This window comes from Trichoplusia ni, chromosome 13, assembly GCF_003590095.1.
Source record: "Trichoplusia ni isolate ovarian cell line Hi5 chromosome 13, tn1, whole genome shotgun sequence".
Taxonomy (NCBI): domain Eukaryota; kingdom Metazoa; phylum Arthropoda; class Insecta; order Lepidoptera; family Noctuidae; genus Trichoplusia; species Trichoplusia ni.
Genome location: NC_039490.1, coordinates 9895674 through 9917231, shown reverse-complemented (window position 1 = coordinate 9917231; position 21558 = coordinate 9895674). Strand labels below are relative to the sequence as shown.

The 21558-nt window shown below is 41.0% G+C and overlaps 1 protein-coding gene across 8 annotated transcripts; it reads left to right on the top strand.

Moving 5' to 3' along the window:
- The first annotated feature begins 10148 nt into the window (after positions 1-10148).
- Positions 10149-21133, top strand: LOC113499855 (uncharacterized PE-PGRS family protein PE_PGRS3-like). Of its 8 annotated transcripts, none has more exons than XM_026880423.1 (12): positions 10149-10387; positions 11034-11112; positions 11420-11463; positions 11803-11921; positions 12251-12357; positions 13099-13211; positions 13856-13911; positions 14528-14684; positions 16523-18868; positions 19354-19399; positions 20008-20143; positions 20812-21133. In XM_026880423.1, exons 2-11 carry the CDS (start codon positions 11046-11048, stop codon positions 20139-20141), a joined length of 3189 nt encoding a protein of 1062 aa, XP_026736224.1. In that variant the 5' UTR covers positions 10149-10387; positions 11034-11045; the 3' UTR covers positions 20142-20143; positions 20812-21133. The 8 variants fall into 8 exon arrangements, with proteins under 8 accessions (XP_026736224.1, XP_026736221.1, XP_026736226.1 ...); XM_026880420.1 differs by having other exon boundaries at positions 19354-19414; XM_026880425.1 differs by having other exon boundaries at positions 10166-10387; positions 16523-16630.
- Positions 21134-21558: the final 425 nt, after the last annotated feature.

Genomic DNA, 21558 nt, shown 5'->3' with positions numbered 1-21558 from the left:
TATTAAAAAAACAAGTATTTTATACTATTTATTAATTAAGTAAACCAGACATTTAACTACACGATTTCTTACTTCGTTTTTGTCCCCTTGTCTACTTAAACAGTGACCATTGTTTATATAGATATAAGGGAAGATGACGACCAAGGAATCGATGGATGGATCATGTAAAAGTTGATATGGCTGCAAAGAGTGTGCCTTGTGTGATGACGTCAGATAGAAAAGTATGGAAGAAGAAGACATTTTGCGCCGACCTTAAATAAAGTATTTTTTTTTAAAGGGCTGATCATGATGAATTTACTTGAAATTGTATAAAAGCGTTTATTATTCCTCTGTGGAATATCTATGAGTTTTATGTTATTTTCCTTATCCATTGAATTATTGTATCGTAAAGCGCCATCATCAATTTCTTTTGAAAGTTCTAAACTAACCCAAGGTAGCGCGAATTTACCTCTACTTTTCAACAACCTGCACGGAATGTAACTCAGATGAACGCCGACAGATGGCGTTAAAAAGTCTTGTGAAATGTTTCGTTAGAATAATTTAAATTCTACTAAGATTCTAATAAGTGAATACCGCAACAAGAAATCAAAATCTAAATTATATTATTTACTTCATAAGTTCATTATGAATGCTAGAAAAGGAATTCAATTTCCAAAAATGTAAAGCAGTTTTACAATAACGTTATTTATGAAAACAGAAGAAGATTTAGGTATTCATATAATTAGAGACAGTATCAATAAATTTAAAAATAAATGGAAATAAATGCAATTGTTTTGCCCCAAACTGCTACTGATTATAATGCTTTTCTCAAACTCTACATTTTGCGAATTTAGTAAACAAAATTGATCTTTACAAAATTTCCATGTTATTAATAATTGATTAAAAGGAGGATTTCTCAATACAATTGTATTATTTAATGTAGACCTTAGACTTTCGGATTAGATGAACCGTTTTTTTTATTCTCTTTTGGTGTTTTGTCTCATTAAGTTTCAAGAGTGATTCTGTACATTACCTTTATTTGGAATCGGTTATATATTTTTGGTAAGTATTCAAAGTTAAATTCTTTATTTCAATCAGACCAGTAAATGGCACTTTTGAACGTCAAACAATTTATATAAACATTATTAAAATCTAAAGTGTCAGCCTTTCGGTGAGTCTCCTATTGAAGCTACCGCTCGCTCGAAAGGTTCTCCTTCAGCAAGAAACTCATACTTACTACATAGCATTGTCATAAAAGAGGTTTTATATTTTTCTATTTTAAAGACAAAAAAGGAGTCGAATTGTCCACATCGGGGCTGTAAGCGTTCAGTAGTCAAGTTCAAGCATTCGTCATTCTCTACAACGTCACTGGTATTCCAAATACAATCTAGCAATTTCTTCTAGGCGACAGAATGGCAAATCTTGAAGTTTGTTCTTAATGTGACTTGAGATAAGGTCTAAATTATTGTGCAGTGCAATTGATTGAAACGGCTGCACTAGACCGCTGTACCGTGTGGTACTGGACTCCATGTAAGAGATGTTCAAATGGCTGTGAGTGTTCCGCATTGCATGTAAACTTTGATTGCGTGATTCAGGAATACAGGTTAGGGTAAAATTACAGAGATTTTGGCAAAAAAAGTTCTTTTTTAAATTAATAGATGATGCGTGGTTTGGATTAAGTTGAGAAGTTTGTAGTCTTGTAAGATTCTTATTGGATAGATAACAAAAGATAGTTCTCCTATTGAATTGATTTCTTAGTTTACCATTTATTATTACAAGATTATACTACTCAGTTTCTTAATCACCGACTTAGTACTAGTCAAAGTTGTGACGTACTTCTCTCAAATAGGCACAAGAAAAACAAATCGGTTGGGTGACACATCGATCGAAAATGTATGTGTGTTTGTAACGGCTGGAGCAATTTTGATAAAATTTAATATAGATGAAGCCAACTAATTTGCATGCAAAGTAGGGGTCACAAGCTAGTTGTGTACAATGTCGAGATTATGTTATTTCTTGTTTGTCTGCTCTACTTCGTTGTTAAATTATTAAAAAAGCCTATTATGTTATAAGTTCTTATCTACTTTTCGCATTGTGATCTATGATTTCGCTAACAGTCGCCAGCGGCTCTGCCCGATGTATCTATTTTATAAGTTGTTGTTAATCATTTTGATAATAACTATCGTGAGACTGATTCATTATTAAATGATGTAACGGTTTACTCACGCGTATTTATCGGGGTAGCCCGACTAGACCCGCAGACGCGGCGGGATCGCGAGTCGACCCGCGATCCCGCCGCGTCTGCTCATGATTAAGGACTCCGGTTGGGTCCGAAACTAGTCGGGCTACCCCGATAAATACGCGTGAGTAAACCGTTACATCATTTAATGTTGTTAATCATGCTTAGTGTATTTTCTCTAATAAATAATTAAAACATTATATTTAAAAATCTTGAAACCCACATTCATAAATTTTATCAAAATCGGCCCAGCTGTTTTTATAGCTGCAAATTGCATTATCATCGGGTTTGAAGCTACCCTGAAAATTTCAGCCCGCTAGCTTATCGGCAAATGCCTCAAAATGGGTTGCAAAAATCAAGCCGGAACGACAAACAAACAAGAAAAGTGAGTGTAAAACATATTTTAAGTGCGAAGTCTCTGTGTCTCACTACTCTGCAACTCGTAACGCAAGAGGGGTGAAAACAAGTTTCTCGAATACAGCTGTTAAGGTCAAGTTACACAAAAGACTTTATTCTTTACAAGCTCTTTACCCCTGAATCACTTGTTTGTTCTTTTGACTCTACCTTTAATGACGAGAACTCTTAATGTACTGTATAGCAATAGGGTATTTGACAAAAAGCCCGTGTAGTCCGTCAGATAGATATCCCAAAACATTAGAAACGTATTTTTTATTTTATCTCGTAAACATAAAAAAGAGGTTATCTGATAATTTCTAACTATTAAATCGGAGAGAGTTATCGTGTCCTATAAAACCACTAGGACTATTGGACAGGTTTCTCATTAAATTCTTTGCACTACATTGGTATAGGTGATATAGGCAAAATGGGAAACTAAAATATGAATTGTTATTTATTTATACGTCCAGCGTTAAGGTGATCAGGGCAAGGACAAGGTGACAGATGCCTTGGTTTACGTAATACGAGTATGAAATTGACATCTTTGAGCAGTTTATATGTCAGTTGTCCTATCTTAATTCCACCAGAAAAAGTAATGACATTAAAAGGGCATAGATAATTATAATTCAAAGTCTTCGAACTTCCTTATTTTTCAAAACGATATTTGATATGATTGATACGTTTTTTTTTTGTGTCTAGCTTACTGTGTCCCACTGCTGGGCAAAGGTATTCCCCAAATCCTTCCACCATCTCTGTCCTGGGCCACAAGGAACCAGAAAATGCGGTAAGCATTAAGATCATCTCACCACAGCTCCCTCAGCCACCCTGATTGATACATTGATAACCAATATCTATTACCCTTTCTGATCATTATCATCATTTAAGCCTAAAGCTGCCCACTGCTGGACATATGCCTCTCCATATGATCTCCAGCGCGACCGGTTCACTGCCAGCATCCAACAAGACCCAGCGGCTTTTACCAGGTCGTCGGTCCATCTGGCAGGTGGCCGTCCCACGCTGCGCTTTCTAATCTATTTGCCATAATGAAAAAAAACGAATGTGAAAAAATACAAATTTAAACCAGTCTGCTGAGAGTCTTGCCTTTAACAAATAAATAGAGCGTGCTACGCTCGCGTGCATCCGACACTGAAAGTAGTATAAACTTAGCTGCTAGATAGTTCCAGAAGAGAGAGATGGCGGTATACGAAAAGATAGCGCTCTCTCTCTCTGATATATTACGAGGACTCTACGTTACGGCTTCGAATGAGAAAATATTTTATACCACTAATGGCTTTCAATTTTATAGTTTTACGTTTGACTAGCGGTACATCGAGACTAGGTTTGTGTACCTAGTTTTTAAAGCAGAATCATGAAATTAAAAAACTGAAAACAAAAAAATCAGAGCATCAATTAAACAAAGGAAAAAAACAGCTTTACTATATTACTTCGTTGTCCAGACCGTTACCTACTATAAAAGAATCACACACATTCATTCACTACACGTCTCCTATCTCTCATCTTAACCTTGAAAACCAGGACGAAAGGCGTGGAAGCCCCGAATTTTAGAGTCCAGATCCCGGACACATCAATAGGCTTTTTGCAACATAGGCAGCTCGACAATGCGGACAACATTATTATTTATACCCGGATTATAAATGAACCCCCCGGGACGTTTGCCCGATGCCCTCTAAACAAGGACAAATCTGGGGCAACCCGGACGGATGGTAAACCTGCCTAAATATTATAAAAGCAAACAGTGTTCTTGTTGTCCCATTATTGATGTACAACCTGTCCTTATAGTTTTAACCTCTAACATATCCAAAACAGGACAAGTTAAGCCACGTTTCAACACACGTGTTAAACTACACACCCTTGAAAAAATCTCAAGGGAACAGGTGCCCTCACAAAGTTTCCCCTTATAATTTAAGCAAGTTTCACTCTGTGCTAGCACATGAATTCGAAAAGAAATTGGTGCGTGCCGGGATTTGAACGGACAACTTTGTCCTTGCAATCCAATAGTAATACTACTAGGATGTCTGTCTGTGTGCTATATATAACATACTAGCTGTTGCCCGCGACTTCATTCCCGTGGGTAGAAGATATAAGTTATGATTTATACCTGCCCTGTTTTTTCACATTTTCCATTGTACTTATCTTCGCTCCTATTAGTCGCAGCGTGATGGTTTATAGCCTAAAGCCTTCCTCGATGAATGGTTCAACACAAAAATATTTTTTTAATTTGGACCAGCAGTTCCTGAGATTAGCGCGTTCAAATAAACAAACAAACTCTTCAGCTTTATATATTAGTATAGATAATAAATAAAAGTATTAAAATTAATGTTTACTTTAAACCACAGGCCATGAAAGAATTCTATGGTGACTCTACATTTTTCGTAGTCACATTAATAATAAAAATGCGAAAATTGTGCGAGTGTTTATATGTATGTGTGTATGTTTTTAACTTCTCACGCCCAAACGGCTGCACCGATACCGATGAAATCTTGTATGAAGGCACCTAGATTAACACGCAGGATATTTGCATTCCACTTTGTTAAAGAATGATAAAATTGCACCTAAAACCGACGCGAGGTCCAGGCGAGCAAATTCACGGGTAACAGATAGTGTAAGTATAAAACATTGCATCTAGTAAGCTTCAATGTGTATATCTTGTTACCTAATACGGAAATACAATGTAGGATGAACGCTGACAAAGGTGATAAGAATAGTAGGTGTTATAAAATGCTGTTGAAAAAGGAGAGCATGATTATGCGAATACACTGTTTTTGTTAACTAGTCTGTCACGAGAATAGGGATGATGACTGGGTACAAAAAGAAAAAAATCTCTTTAGTCCCTCAGTTAGATAATTGAAAAGTATGAGACACGTATTTTTTCCTTTTTCAGAAAAACTAGAATTGACAAAGATTAACTGCTTTGAAGTTTAGGAGAGGAGGCTTGTGACGTAACGATATGGTAAAATTTATACACAATCGTGACGTCACGCGTAAGTTTCTTTCACTGTAATTTGGTCAATTTATGTTTGCGGGACAAATTAAAAAATACGTATCCATTATTAAAGAAAAAACTACAAGACAGACACTGCAAAAAAAAATTGTCATCATCCCTATTGTGAAGAGAAATACCATTTTATTGATTGGGCTGTTGGTCTAGTAGTTAGTGGCAATGACTGCTATACCAGAGGTTGTGTGTTCGATTTCCACCCAGGACAAATGATTGTGTGATGAGCACGATCATTTGTTCCGAGTCTGGGTCTATGCTATTTATCTATAACTAGCTGTTGCCCGCGACTTCGTCCCCGCGGGTAGAAGATATAAGTTATGATTTATACCTGCCCTGTTTTTTTCACATTTTTAATTGTATCTTCGCTCCTATTAGTCGCAGCGTGATGGTTTATAGCCTAAAGCCTTCCTCAATGAATGGTCTATTCAATACAAAATAAAATAAAAATATTTTTATTTTAAAAAATATTTTTTCAATTTGGACCAGTAGTTCCTGAGATTAGCGCGTTCAAACAAACAAACAAACAAACTCTTCAGCTTTATATATTAGTATAGATATAGATATGCACGTATTTATAAAGATATATGAATGTTTATCAGTAATCTAGTGGTCATAATACAAATTTCGCTTTGAAGCCAATCCCAACATAGTTAAGAAAAAAATTATGATGATGATAATTCCGACTGTATTGAACTCAGCATCCAATGTCATCAAATCCATCTAAACTTACATTTCACAGACCAATTAATTTGACCTTGACAACCTCAAACTGTAACATTCACCTTGACTGTTATATAACTGTAATCGATCAATTACGTCGCTCCAGTGTACTTGTGCTGTGACGTGATGCAATCAATTCTAAAGCGGGGCACTTGTGAGTCATCCGGTGCGCTGGCAAACTGACATATCTTATGAATTCCAGTTTTTTAATTATTATTATTTTTTAAGAGAATGGACCCTGTGGAGTTCCACTGCAAAGGGGTTATGATGACGATAATTAAAAGATGGATGTTGCAGTTCGGTGGAGTAAATTTTAAAGAGATTTATAAATGCAAAACTTTATTACGTCTATTTTTTTAAAACTACTCTCGCTCTACGGAATATCTTTGTGTCAACAAACAATCATTCAAGTCACATGCACAAAGACACCCAGCAAGCAAAGAAATGCCCAAAGCACAAGCATTCGAGGATCACACGGGGATCCAACCCGCAACACATCGCGCACAGTGGGTTTGGCGTGGTGACTTCAACCACTGCAGTCTATGGTCAGTCCCAGCAAAAATGGGGAAATTGAAATTATTAAATTCACGTTAGATTCGTATCCAGTAGATGACGACTAGTATTAGATAAAATGTAAGAATTTTTAGAGATTTCGTATCCTTCTCCGCTTGGTTCCTCATGAAAGGACAAAAGCGCCTTGCTCTGTCCTATTTTGAATTTATTATTTTTATCGTAAGTGTAATGATTTTTGACGGTGCTGAATGCAAACGCCCATTGTATGAACCCACGACCTTTCTTAACGATAATAAACTGTTTAGAAATGAAACGTAACCAGACGTACTTATAGTATATCTTAGAGACCATCCCACGGACCATTATCGTAATAACTATCTGGAACTCTATTTCAAGAAATTTGGAGAACTTTACAGAAAAATACTTGACAAACTTAAATCAACACACAAAAGAAAAAAAAACTGCTTTTCTTCTTTCGCTATGGTCTTCAAAAACAAATCTACCTTTTAAGTGTCAATATTTTTCAAACTGAAGAAAATTTACATAATGTGTATACTACAATCATTATATTGTTAAAATATTGTCAACTGCCGATCGATCTGCAAAAGGCAGCCTAGCACTGCACAGCGCGTTGACCTTTTCCATCTTACAAACTGCGGCATCGATCCGTGCCCTACTTTGTTAATTCAAGGGGGAAAGAAAATTGGCGGGAATGTTTTGACAGTTCTAATCCCATAGAAAATTAAAAAAAGAAATACCTCTTTGGAGGTTTCTATTGCAATCAGTGATACTTTTTTAAAAGAACTTTCAGTTTTGGAATATTTGCCATTAGGGATCTTATGGTGAAATTTCAGATTTTGATCAAGGAAACTGAAAAAGTGGGTGAACATGAATAGGAAAATTAAGCTATATAAGTAAATAATTTTCAGAAACCAAAACTAAGAGAAACAACTCTACAGTTCCATCTTCCGAAGATTATTTCTCCCTTTGGAATCTTATAAGAAATCCTTAGCCGACCTAAATAAAAAAAAAAGTACTTGTCCATATTTTCCAGTAATACGGCTTCACGTACCATCCTTGACGCGAAGCGACGTCATGGAACCGACCAATCAGCGGCCAGGGCCTGAATCACGAAATCAAAGTTTTCACCCTCGCTTAGAATATATATAAAAAGCTTGGAACACCTCTCGGGGAGTCCATTGCTACACGGGAAGCCGGTTGTGGCGGGGGGCCGGTATAATACTCCGCCATCTGAATATGTCGTCGTAAGCCGTCATGTATGGGTTTAATATAAACTGTTTAAAGAATACTGTTCAATCATACTGTTCAATGAAAACGAGAGTCCTTCTCACAAACACCGATGTAGCGGCTTTGACTTCCTTTTTTGACAGTTTGATTTTTTAATTTGTTGACCCCGTTGACTGTGTACAGCCAAGCCTTAAAACTCTTTCGTCTCATCATTGGATTATTGTTAAATTTGTTTATAACTGTGTCTCTATATTAAAGAACTTGCTTTGATATTCATTTCCAAGTATCGCAAGAAAATAAGTTATAAGTCTATTAATAGAGAAAACTTTTAGGTAATTTCCGTAGACGGTATTTCTTTTTAATCGCAGCAAATTGTTTTTGTAGAGACTCTACTTTGTTATTCTTTGTGTAAAATATCGTATTATGCAGGCCTGTTGTCTTGTACAAGTTTTTGTATAAGAAATCAATTCTGGCAAAAAACAAACGAAAAACTCGTAATAAAATAATGTAGAGTCCATGAATTCACATAAAAATCAACATATTTAATCATAAGCCTTAATATTACACAAATAGAAGCAGTATTCAGTATAATTCTATACTAATGCCTGTAAATATGAATAATACACTTAAATCAACTCATATTTCGACTGCAATGCAAAAACGAATGCAAGAAAAATCACTGTCAAGGCGGGTTCAATGTTCGCTGATACGTCGTCGACGTCGTGTCAGTGACCTTACGTAGCGGTGTTTCGCGCGCGAATATTTAGCTTGTTTGTAAACAGTTGTTCTATTTTTGTTATGTTTTAATTACTATTTTGTTTTTTTTTTGTTATTTGTGATTGGATTTTGTAGTTATTTAGAGTTCTGATTTTATTTAAATGGTAATTGTAGAGTCAAAATTTACACTGAATGTTTTATTCTTAATGGATTTTGCAGAATTTCTGATTATTTTGGAATTGCCTATAATGAATAATAGGTAGTATAATTATTAATTCTCCAATTATTTTAAATCGCCATTAACATTATCATATTTCCTTGTCAAAATACACCCCTATACCATCGATAAAATAGGGGTGTGAAAATAAGACTCCTACTTTTTGCATTTTTTAGGCACGGGTATTATTCTATTATGCCATAACAACAGAAAAAAGGAAGTCAAATCAGCTACTACCGTGTGGATGAGACCTAGTCTCTCTTTATCATTTTCTTGACATATTTGACATTATATTTTACCATTATATGATTGCTTATACGCTTCAACATATCTGATGACAAGGAGTTAAGACCGGTTCCCTGTCAGCACCGGCTTACGTAGTAGCTACGGACCTCCCATCCGCAGGGCAGCAAACATCGTACGCAAGCCAAAACGCCGAGAAAACTTCGATAACGCGATTCAGAACTTAAATTTCCATACTTTATTACACAAAATTGGCCAAACGTTCTCATAATCTAAGTTGCAGAGATGAAACCAGTTGTGAAAATTAATCGCTTGATATTTTTTGTTGGGTTTAATTGTTATTAGTTTAATTTATATTTAAGGTTCAAATTTTAAGATAATTCTTATGGAAAACGTGTTGGCGAGAAAAAGACAGAGCTTGCTTGTGAGCGTCGGTTAGAATACATTTGTCGCCCACGCTCTATGCTTACGCTTTTAGCTCTACCATATCAGTATTACACAGCTAATGGATTATAAGACAAAGACAGCAACACTATTTCGATATAAATCGATCTAAGTAAGAGAGAGGAGAGTATTACCAAGAGCCTCGCCTTTAATTGTAATTTTTATCTTACGGTGACGTCAGACAATAATGTAAAATGATTATTTGTGACTGGAATCTATTATTAACTAAATACGGCATTATTAACTCCCTTTATTGTTTTATCGATCGATAAATATAAATTAAAAAGTAGAGCTCTATTATTTATGTTGCTACTTAAAAAAAGGTTATGTTACATAATTAAATAGTATAAATAGGTTTTTTGTTTTTTACGATTTTTTTTCTAGTACTTTATTTCTCTAAGAAAGAATTTAAAACAAGAATTCCAATAAAAATGTAGTTTTATATTGTGAAAAACAAGAATATTATTTAATGTTGCAACACTGACCATAATGCCGAGATGTCTTGCAGTCGTAATTTACAAAGAGAAGTATATTTAATTTAATGGCGTCGCCATATTAACTTGATAAATCAAGTATATTGCGTTATTTCTTGTGTTATCCGTGTAGTGGACGTGTACTTTCGTGTTTTACAACTTCATTGTTGCCATTAAACGTGAGTATTGATTGTTGCAATAATAAAATTATAAAGTCATTGCTATAGCATAGAAACACCGCATCAACAATTTTGGTGTTGCAAGAACCATTTTTGTCATGAAAGAAAATGACGTCTATTTTGTTTATTATTTACTTTCATTATCAAGTAAAAGTTTTATTTGCTTTAAAATGTCTGTTTGTAAGATGACTGGCGATGGAATTACGTAGGTTGCCTACTTGATGATGCAGTGTGATAGCTGTGCCAATACTTACGTAGCACTTTCTATGGGATTATTTTTACATTCCATAATTTTTCGTTATTACCTAGATATTTGATTCAGTATAGAATACCTTACTAATTTTAAGAAACAAGACTATAACAACGAGGTCCAACTTGTTATTACGCGCGGCGACGCTCGTATGCATGTCGATTTTATACACTTTCCGTTTCCTGCCAGAAATAACTAAAAAATTACATCGGTCCAACCGTACTTATGTGTTTTTCAGCACATTTTGAATTCCATATCAAATATATACGTGGAAATATATAAGTTTTATGAATGAGAATAATTATCTCTCGACTTTTGGTAATACCTTCATATTACAAGTTAGAAACTTAAAACCATACTTTAACTGTAAAACAATATAAATTATTAATTTCTCAGATTTAATTCACCATGTCTGATGAGGAAGTTACTATTGAGACTTCAGACGGACAGATCTTGGCTGCGGAGTACAAAGATGGTAAGAAACTATAATTTATAAAAGATAAATGCTTCTTTAGTAACAAATTCATCTAGATGTTCCATCTTCAGATGACTTTCAATCAATGATAAGCAATTTTAAGACATAGAATTCTCACATTAATATGAATAACAAATATTTGTAAAACTACTATTATAAACTACTAGGTACTATTTATTACAAATATTACTGTTGTTTTAAAACATAAAGACAATAGTTTTATTAACCGTTTATTCATACTTTTTACATGATTCATGTTATTTATTTTTAAAGAGTTGTTAATTAACTACTTTGTTTGTATTTTCAGGTCAACTACAGATAGTTGAAGTGACTCCATTTGAAAAGGACAGGGTAAGAATATTACATAATTATTGAATTTATATACTTTTAAGTAAAAACAAATAGATTATTTTATGAGTAGTTTAAGTCACCATATCAATAAGTGTTGCATGCAACTTGCCATGGATTCAATCCCTACATATAAAAATAATTTATTTATAGATATAAATGTCTGTTTTTAATCATACCTAAATTTAAAAGGAACACAACTTATATATAATTAAACAACTAACTAACACCACATTTTGTATTGACATTTTTTCTGGAACACCCTGTCATCATTATTTTGGGTACCTCTGGAACTGTATTTGTTGAAAATAACTAAATTAATAATTAATACTATCTTCTCAGGACGGCAGTATGCTCCCAGAGTTAGAAGATGGAAGTGATCAGCAACCAAAATACATGCAAGTGTTGGACACGAGCAAAGGATTAATGCAACTGGATCTACTCAACTTGACACTGGTCCGGTTAGTGGATGATAAATACTATTACATACAGGATTTGTGGAACCATACTAAGTATATGTACCATGGATAGCTAGGTGCTAATGGTGCTATAGATCACCCCATTACCCCAAACTCATATGTTGCGGGTACAATCCCTGCTGGGCCAAGCATTTGTGAGATCCATAAATGTTTGTACTGAATAGGTGTTCTTTTGCATGTCACTTGAATGCTTATGAAATCCCATGTGTCACAAGTACATAATTCCTTTATGCTGGAGACGTTTTTTTTTCTGTTCAACATGTTGCTACTTGAAATATAATTATTATACCATTTTATTCTTGTATATTCAGATGTCAAGACGGCGAGGAGTCGTACCAGCTGGTAGCGAACGCGGGCGGTGCGGACACAGACCCCAGCGCTACTGTCACCTGTGTACTGCAGTCTAGTGACACTGAGGGTAGGCATATATACATTATTTACCATTTATTAACCGTAACTATGAGAACATAACTATTGTTAAACTAGCAGGGTTGTTAACACACAATATTGACCCACACTAATATAGTAATAAGTTGGATTGGATCTTGTTTATTTTTATTTATTAAATTAAAAATAATCAACACTTAACAGTTTTTAAAATTATTAAATGATGTAACGGTTTACTCACGCGTATTTATCGGGGTAGCCCGACTAGATTCGACTCGCGATCCCGCCGCGTCTGCTCATGATTAAGGACTCCGGTTGGGTCCGAAACTAGTCGGGCTACCCCGATAAATACGCGTGAGTAAACCGTTACATCATTCAATAATGAATCAGTCTCACGATAGTTATTATAAAAAAGTTTTTAAAATACATATTTTCAAAAACCAAACACTATAAACAATGCCTGTTCAGCTGAAGGATCTGGTGTCGTATGGCATTGCATTGAAGCCTCTTCATAAAGTTTATGGCAGCTGATTCTATCTGTGAAATTCAGTATTTGACTGCATGGAGAGTAAACGGTTTGAGGTAACTCTGTTGTGAGAAACTCGCTTAAGGCGAAGTGTCGCGGTTTCCATTCCCGTGTAGGACAAGCATTTGTGGATCACACAGTCTGGGTGTCTTTGTAAATGTGACTTGAATGTTTGAGAAACACCCGCGACACAAGAATTAAATTTCTCAAAGTCTGAATATTAATATAAATCATCCTTGTTCTCAGACAACCAAGACTCGTACATGGTGGTGGAGAACGAGTCCGGTCAGGGCTCGCTCGTGTTCCTGAAGTCCGCGCCGCAGGAGCCCCCTCCCGTCAAGAAGGTGGAACAGCCTAAGGTAACATTATATACCGTAGTTATACAGTTTAAAGTTCAAACTAATATTGTTATAGAAAACTGTAGAAAGGAACCAGTTTTTAGTGCTTCGTACACAAAGGGTGAAAATGAAACTATTACTAAGTCAAAATCAAAATCAAAATTCATTTATTCAAATTAGGCTACTAAGTAGCACTTTTTGAAGGTCAGCACCTTCACCGCTTCCTAAGTGCTCTTGCTGTGAGAGAAGAAACGGCGCAACAAACTCCCCAGCAGCACGCTGTCATTCCGTTTACAAGAAATATTATAATTGTACAGAACAATAACAAAATAAGTGTGCAGGTGCCATGCCAAACAAACAAAAATTTGAGGTCGCTGTATCTAAGCCTATACGAAATTGAACTGTAAGTACTAAGGCCAAGGTCAGAAGACCGACCAGCCACCTAAGCTCTATCTGTCCGTTAAAAGATTGTATCTCACGAACTGTGACAGTTGTCATTTATAGCTTTAGCATTAGGATAGCTGCTATAACGACATGAAAATGAAGATCAAAGATCGATTGATTTGCTTTTATTATTCTGAAGCTCTTAACCAGACAGGCTATATTTTTAAAATTAATGTTAGTTTATCAGTCACAGTATAAGTAACCAGGCTATGTTGTTTCAGAAGGGTTTGTCGCCAGCGGAAATATTGGAAAAGGCGAAAGCTCTACAAAAAGCGAAGTAAGTTTTGGAAATTATAATCTTTTAATATTATAGTCTCGTGGTAATATACTCCGTTCTGTGTGTATGACCTTTTACTCAAAAATCTGTGAGAGTTTTGAATGTAAAAACGTTTGTTACGACATATTTATTTTATTGTTCAAATAAAATTCTCGTGTCAGTTGCTACCGTACTTCTCTGAAACGGTTTGACCGATTTTAATGAAGAGTAGGTCTGAGGATAATCTACTACCTATATACCATACCTTCTTATCTCCTTGTCCTGTGTTAGCCAGATATAATAATATATGTATGTACTTAGTAAATTAAGATATTGAATTGAACTGAAAAAATAACGAAAAACAAGCCATGTACAGTGGTAATTGATGTGGTGACTTATAAAAATTTTACTTATCTCAGTTCTTGGCAATCCTCATGGACAGCCACTCCCTCGGGGGAGAGAATGGACAGTGTCAGACTCTTACTGACTAAACCCGAACCGCCGTGCTACGTCATCCACGTTTTTGTGTTGGTGTATGGCAATGCGTTGCAATCCTTCATGCACCTTATCTCAGTTCCCTACTCTTCTCACACTATGATGTAGCACAACCTATAGTACCCTGTACTCCGTGTGGCAGGGCCCTCCTGGCGCAGTCCCGCGGCGGCCGCAAGCGCAAGAGCGACCTCCCGCCGCCGCACGAGCTGCTCGCCTCGCCCAACTTCAAGCTCTACCTCTACTCCTGCAAGCTCTGCCCCTACAAGTGCAACGCCATCAAGGACATGTCCGCGCACAAGGTACCCGCACACACATACATGCAGAGACAGACAGACAGACAGATCAGTGAATAAGCACGCTACTCAAAGTATAGTCGTACAGGAATCAGGGACAGAGACGGCCCCAGTATGGGTCCCTGAGGTACGCCCGGGCGAGTATAATAAGACTTCGACTCAAAATAGTCATGCCCGACAAACTTTTTGCAATCTCGTAGGTAGACGGCTAAGGAGTTAAGGAGCTCGGATGATAAGCACGTAGCCCCTAGCTTTGTCAAAAGCACATCGTTGTCCACTTTGTCAAAAGCCTTTCGGAAATCACAAGAGGACAGGTATGATTTCATGACAGCTGGTGTGACTTGGCAGTTTAGATTGTACACCAGATTCTTTATTGTACACCAGGGATGTTATGGATATATAATTTCGGATCCGGATACGGATTTTATCAAATCAAATCATTTATTTCGCTTTAAATATGGGAACAGACAGATGTATACAGACCGATATGGATATTTCTAAAATATAATATCGGTTTCGGTTACGGTTATGGATATTCAATTATTTCGGATTATCCGATAGTTTCGGTTACGGATATTAATTTTTTAAGGAACTGTAAAATAAAGGTGTCAGCTGTTTTTGATTTGTCAGTTTTGTGTCAGTTTGACGTGTCATTTTTATAAAGTATAAACAGTAAATATGACACGTCGTCACAAGTTGTTGGTTTGCCCGGCCGGCAGACCACCGCGCGTCGCCTAATGACTCCGCCCTATCCGAAACTATCCGAAGCTTTTATTTTGGATTCGGTTACGGTAACGGTAATTTTTTTATTTCGGATATCCGATAATTTCGGTTACAGTACACCATGGAATTGCAGCAGTGATTCTTAATACATACAGTGATAGGGTACAATGGCGGCTTAATTCAGTGTAGTCATTTAATTAACGTTTTAGGAGAAATGTAACTTGTTTACAGCCAAAGTTATTAAAAACGAGGATTCTCTGTAGTTCATGTCCTATTGTTCCACAGCGGGATAATGTAATTACAGTTAGATATGTTGAGGAGCTAAATATGCAAAAACGATAACAGTTCCATGTCTCTCCAACGTTCGATATCTTACCTTCGACTTGCCGCAACAGCTGATCTTCATCATTCTACCCTTTTCACAACTATGTTGGGGCCGGCTCTTTTTTTACGGGGGGAAATCCTCTTGGACTTCTTCCGCCTGGGGAGAGGCGGAGAAGTATCCCGTATTCATACCGGCTAACACCCCCCGGTGTGTCTCCTCACACGTGGTCACGCGGGGCCGGACTGCAGGCACTTCCTTAGCCCCGCACTAGAGCTGGCCGGTCGGGCCTCGCCTCGTGCAGGGGGTAGTGAAGTGTATACCTACCCCGGGCACCGTCTCAGGGGCCTCTGCGACTAGGGGGCGGACTTTAGGATCGGCTCCTAGTCTTACTAAATGCATTGCTTCACAAGGAGCGACTGCCAATGTGTCCTGCTCAGCCCAGTTACCTGGGCCACACGATACCCCTTAGACTGGCTGTCAGACTTTCTAGCTTCTGATTACCCGTAATAACTGTCAAAGATGTGTATTGTATAGCAAACGGGACACATAATTTAACGTGCCTTCCGAAACACGGAAGAACTCCTTATGATATAGTTGGTCTCCCATCTTCGGACCAACCGTATTAATTGTAGCTTCACCTGTGATCGATAGACTTTTGCTATTGTAGTTCAGCCACGAGTTCTCCTTTTTAGAATAGTTTTTTTTTTCTGTATGCGTTTTGGAGTTTCAAGCATAATAATGGATACCTATTATTTATTTTGTCGCTCAATTATAAATCAGTGTCCCCTGTGTCCAGGCGGCGGAGCACGCGGGCGGCGGGGCGCGGGGGCGCGCGGGGGGGCGCGGCGCCGCCGTCACGCTGCAGTGTGCGCGCTGTCCCTACAGGGGGGGCACGCACTCACAGGTACGCACTCACACTACAGGCGGGGCGCGGGGGGGCGCGGCGCCGCCGTCACGCTGCAGTGTGCGCGCTGTCCCTACAGGGGGGGCACGCACTCACAGGTACGCACTCACACTACAGGCGGGGCGCGGGGGCGCGCGGGGGGGCGCGGCGCCGCCGTCACGCTGCAGTGTGCGCGCTGTCCCTACAGGGGGGGCACGCACTCACAGGTACGCACTCACACTACAGGCGGGGCGCGGGGGCGCGCGGGGGGGCGCGGCGCCGCCGTCACGCTGCAGTGTGCGCGCTGTCCCTACAGGGGGGGCACGCACTCACAGGTACGCACTCACACTACAGGCGGGGCGCGGGGGCGCGCGGGGGGGCGCGGCGCCGCCGTCACGCTGCAGTGTGCGCGCTGTCCCTACAGGGGGGGCACGCACTCACAGGTACGCACTCACACTACAGGCGGGGCGCGGGGGCGCGCGGGGGGGCGCGGCGCCGCCGTCACGCTGCAGTGTGCGCGCTGTCCCTACAGGGGGGGCACGCACTCACAGGTACGCACTCACACTACAGGCGGGGCGCGGGGGCGCGCGGGGGGGCGCGGCGCCGCCGTCACGCTGCAGTGTGCGCGCTGTCCCTACAGGGGGGGCACGCACTCACAGGTACGCACTCACACTACAGGCGGGGCGCGGGGGCGCGCGGGGGGGCGCGGCGCCGCCGTCACGCTGCAGTGTGCGCGCTGTCCCTACAGGGGGGGCACGCACTCACAGGTACGCACTCACACTACAGGCGGGGCGCGGGGGCGCGCGGGGGGGCGCGGCGCCGCCGTCACGCTGCAGTGTGCGCGCTGTCCCTACAGGGGGGGCACGCACTCACAGGTACGCACTCACACTACAGGCGGGGCGCGGGGGCGCGCGGGGGGGCGCGGCGCCGCCGTCACGCTGCAGTGTGCGCGCTGTCCCTACAGGGGGGGCACGCACTCACAGGTACGCACTCACACTACAGGCGGGGCGCGGGGGCGCGCGGGGGGGCGCGGCGCCGCCGTCACGCTGCAGTGTGCGCGCTGTCCCTACAGGGGGGGCACGCACTCACAGGTACGCACTCACACTACAGGCGGGGCGCGGGGGGGCGCGGCGCCGCCGTCACGCTGCAGTGTGCGCGCTGTCCCTACAGGGGGGGCACGCACTCACAGGTACGCACTCACACTACAGGCGGGGCGCGGGGGCGCGCGGGGGGGCGCGGCGCCGCCGTCACGCTGCAGTGTGCGCGCTGTCCCTACAGGGGGGGCACGCACTCACAGGTACGCACTCACACTACAGGCGGGGCGCGGGGGCGCGCGGGGGGGCGCGGCGCCGCCGTCACGCTGCAGTGTGCGCGCTGTCCCTACAGGGGGGGCACGCACTCACAGGTACGCACTCACACTACAGGCGGGGCGCGGGGGCGCGCGGGGGGGCGCGGCGCCGCCGTCACGCTGCAGTGTGCGCGCTGTCCCTACAGGGGGGGCACGCACTCACAGGTACGCACTCACACTACAGGCGGGGCGCGGGGGCGCGCGGGGGGGCGCGGCGCCGCCGTCACGCTGCAGTGTGCGCGCTGTCCCTACAGGGGGGGCACGCACTCACAGGTACGCACTCACACTACAGGCGGGGCGCGGGGGCGCGCGGGGGGGCGCGGCGCCGCCGTCACGCTGCAGTGTGCGCGCTGTCCCTACAGGGGGGGCACGCACTCACAGGTACGCACTCGCACTACAGGCGGGGCGCGGGGGCGCGCGGGGGGGCGCGGCGCCGCCGTCACGCTGCAGTGTGCGCGCTGTCCCTACAGGGGGGGCACGCACTCACAGGTACGCACTCACACTACAGGCGGGGCGCGGGGGCGCGCGGGGGGGCGCGGCGCCGCCGTCACGCTGCAGTGTGCGCGCTGTCCCTACAGGGGGGGCACGCACTCACAGGTACGCACTCACACTACAGGCGGGGCGCGGGGGCGCGCGGGGGGGCGCGGCGCCGCCGTCACGCTGCAGTGTGCGCGCTGTCCCTACAGGGGGGGCACGCACTCACAGGTACGCACTCACACTACAGGCGGGGCGCGGGGGGGCGCGGCGCCGCCGTCACGCTGCAGTGTGCGCGCTGTCCCTACAGGGGGGGCACGCACTCACAGGTACGCACTCACACTACAGGCGGGGCGCGGGGGCGCGCGGGGGGGCGCGGCGCCGCCGTCACGCTGCAGTGTGCGCGCTGTCCCTACAGGGGGGGCACGCACTCACAGGTACGCACTCGCACTACACTAGCGTTCCTTCACACGGCTCAGGGACAGCCTTATTCAGCGATAGGAACATTTCTTTTTGTTTTAAAACGACACCCGCAGCAAGTAATTTTAAGTCTTGTGTCTCGGAGTTTTGGTTGAGATCACCACGGCAAGCTAAATGTGCGCGACGTGCCGTGGTTTCAATGCCCGCGTAGGACAAGCATTGGGGTGATCCAATAATACATGCCACCGATCAATCATAGTCACTTCAACTGTCGTATTAGGTGATAATAACCTGTAAAGATAGTTTTAAGTTGGTGAAATATATAAATGTCCTCCGTCATTTTGTCTTACATGTAGCTTGATTTTTTAAGAAAGAAGAATATTTTATCATTAATAAGTAAACATTTATCACTGTCTGATCAATTTCATATATCACTAAACTAAGAAAAATAATAATTCAACTAGTGAATAAGTCCTTATATATATATTTTCAACCTCCACAGTTGATGAAGCACGTCCAAGACAAGCATTTGGAGAATACGTCAAGCAGTAAGTTATCAAACTGTATGTACATTGTTTTATATTAGAACATTAGTTTGTAAGACTAATTTTATGACAAAACAATGATTGCTATTCCGCAGACAAAACTGAACGTATTCTCTGTATGATTTTTCTTTGTTTTTGATAAAAATCTGTAGTCTTTTCACGTTAGTATGAGAAATTTGGTAAACAGATCATGAAATGTGTTATTGTATGGCTCTGATCGGTTTCCATTTCCAATAACTTTTAATTCTGTGTGTACAATGGTGAATAAACCATGGTTGCCGGACTTCCACGCTGTTTTCAAATTAAATTTAATGTCTCGAAAACCATTAGCAGTTTCCTTTCCGTCCTATTCGGTATTAGTGTTCAAAATTCACTGGAATTAATATGGATGACGACAATATTTTTTTCAATGTCCGTCGTACATTTTACCGTATAATAATATGCATTTTTTCTCATACCATCTTGAATAAAGTATAGCTAGCTTATAAACAACTTCATTTTAAAATGTTAGAAGTATATTTTTTCTTAAATTAATTAATATTTTTTTCTTAGTACCTATTTATTTAGAATATCAACAGCACAAACCCCTAACAAGTATCCCCATCCCTCAGACACGGTCCACCTGGACACGGAGGAAGTAGAGGCAGCCGACGTGCTCGTGTGCGGCGCGTGCGGGTTCGAGGCCGCCGAGAGGGCGCTGTTCAGGGCGCACATAGAGGACGAACACGGGGCCACTACATGCTGAGGGTATGTGCACTGTCCGTCGTTACGGAAACCTTTTGATAAGTCGTGACAGGATGCTGATTTGATTTCAAAGTGGAATTTAAGACAGAAATTGTATTTTTTCGGTCGAGTCATTTAAACACCTGTGTTTCATGCCATGTTAAACGTATAGCCTTCTGTACTAGAATCTCTAGAAGTGTTGAAACAATAATACGACATAGATGATCAGGGCCGGATTTAGGAGAGGCAACCGGGGCGAATGCCCGGGGCCTCCACAAGCAGGGGGCTACCACACAAGTAGGCATCTAAAAAAAGTTGCCCCGAGGCCTCTGGGCCCCTAAATCCGGCCCTGTAGATTAAAGTTTGTTGTGATTGTTGATTAAAGGGAAGTCCTTTTATTCAAAGTACGCCTGCCTGTCTCACTGTCACCAGACTGTATTTTATGCACCGTGATAGCTAGTCAGTCCAATCGATCATGTTCATCACAATATCAAACATGGGAATAGGACCCACCAGTTCTGGTTTAGCAGTCAGTGCCACTAACCAATAGACCAAACGCCCAGTCCAGAAATATCAAAGTACGGTAGACATACCTGTAATTTTTTTTAATATCTGTATATTACTTACTTGCTATATTAACAGCAGATATATTTAAACATACATTATAACTTATATTTTTCTCTTTCTTCCAGGTTATTTCAACGCGAGATTTACTTATCTCAGCAGTTAAGTTTAGCTGATGTTCAGCCAATTATCCTAATCCACTATTTGACTTGAAAAAGCAATTATTATGCAATAATGTTCTAAATAAAAAATAGCTATAGTAGATATACAAGGGTCCATGATCACGTCTTAATATAATATTATGATGGCTGTGGGAGCGTGACAGGGCTATACACGGTGTAGAGCGGTATCTCTCATACACAATAGGGTATGTGGCATCAAAAAAAAAAAATTGCTAAAACCCACGTTTTTTTGAAGTATAAGAATTCACTCCATTCAAATTTTATCAAAATCGGTCCAGCGGTGTTTATTGTAGTGAATTGCATTGTCATCGGGTTTGAAGCTACTCTGAAAATTTCAGTCTGCTAGCTTATCGGGAAATGCATCAAAATTGAGTTACAAAAATCCAATCGGAACGATAAACAATCTAGAAAAGGAGTGTATAAAAAAACCGCTTAAAACGTCTGTTTGGGCTAACTAATAAATCAGAAAGATTTCCAAAAATCATAGATGCGTATTTATGCGAATTTACATTATTGGATTTAGTTTAGGTTTTAGTCAAATACCCTATTGCAATAATATATCTTTGAGCGCTGGTGGTAGGCTTTCAGAACAATGTATTATTTCTCTATCATTTAAATTGATAAATAAGTATTTTTATATCAAAATTACTGTGAAATTAAGTTTGATGTACATTGTCTGATGTTTCTACCACG

What these genes read in the sequence shown, in the direction of transcription:
- LOC113499855 (XM_026880420.1), top strand. Translation starts at nt 11,046, where the DNA reads ATGTCTGATGAGGAAGTTACTATTGAGACTTCAGACGGACAGATCTTG. An exon ending in CTCAACTTGACACTGGTCCG is followed by an intron (nt 11,922 to 12,250) that starts GTTAGTGGATGA and finishes TTGTATATTCAG; the next exon opens with ATGTCAAGACGGCGAGGAGT. An exon ending in AAGCAGTAAGTTATCAAACT is followed by an intron (nt 19,415 to 20,007) that starts GTATGTACATTG and finishes CCCATCCCTCAG; the next exon opens with ACACGGTCCACCTGGACACG.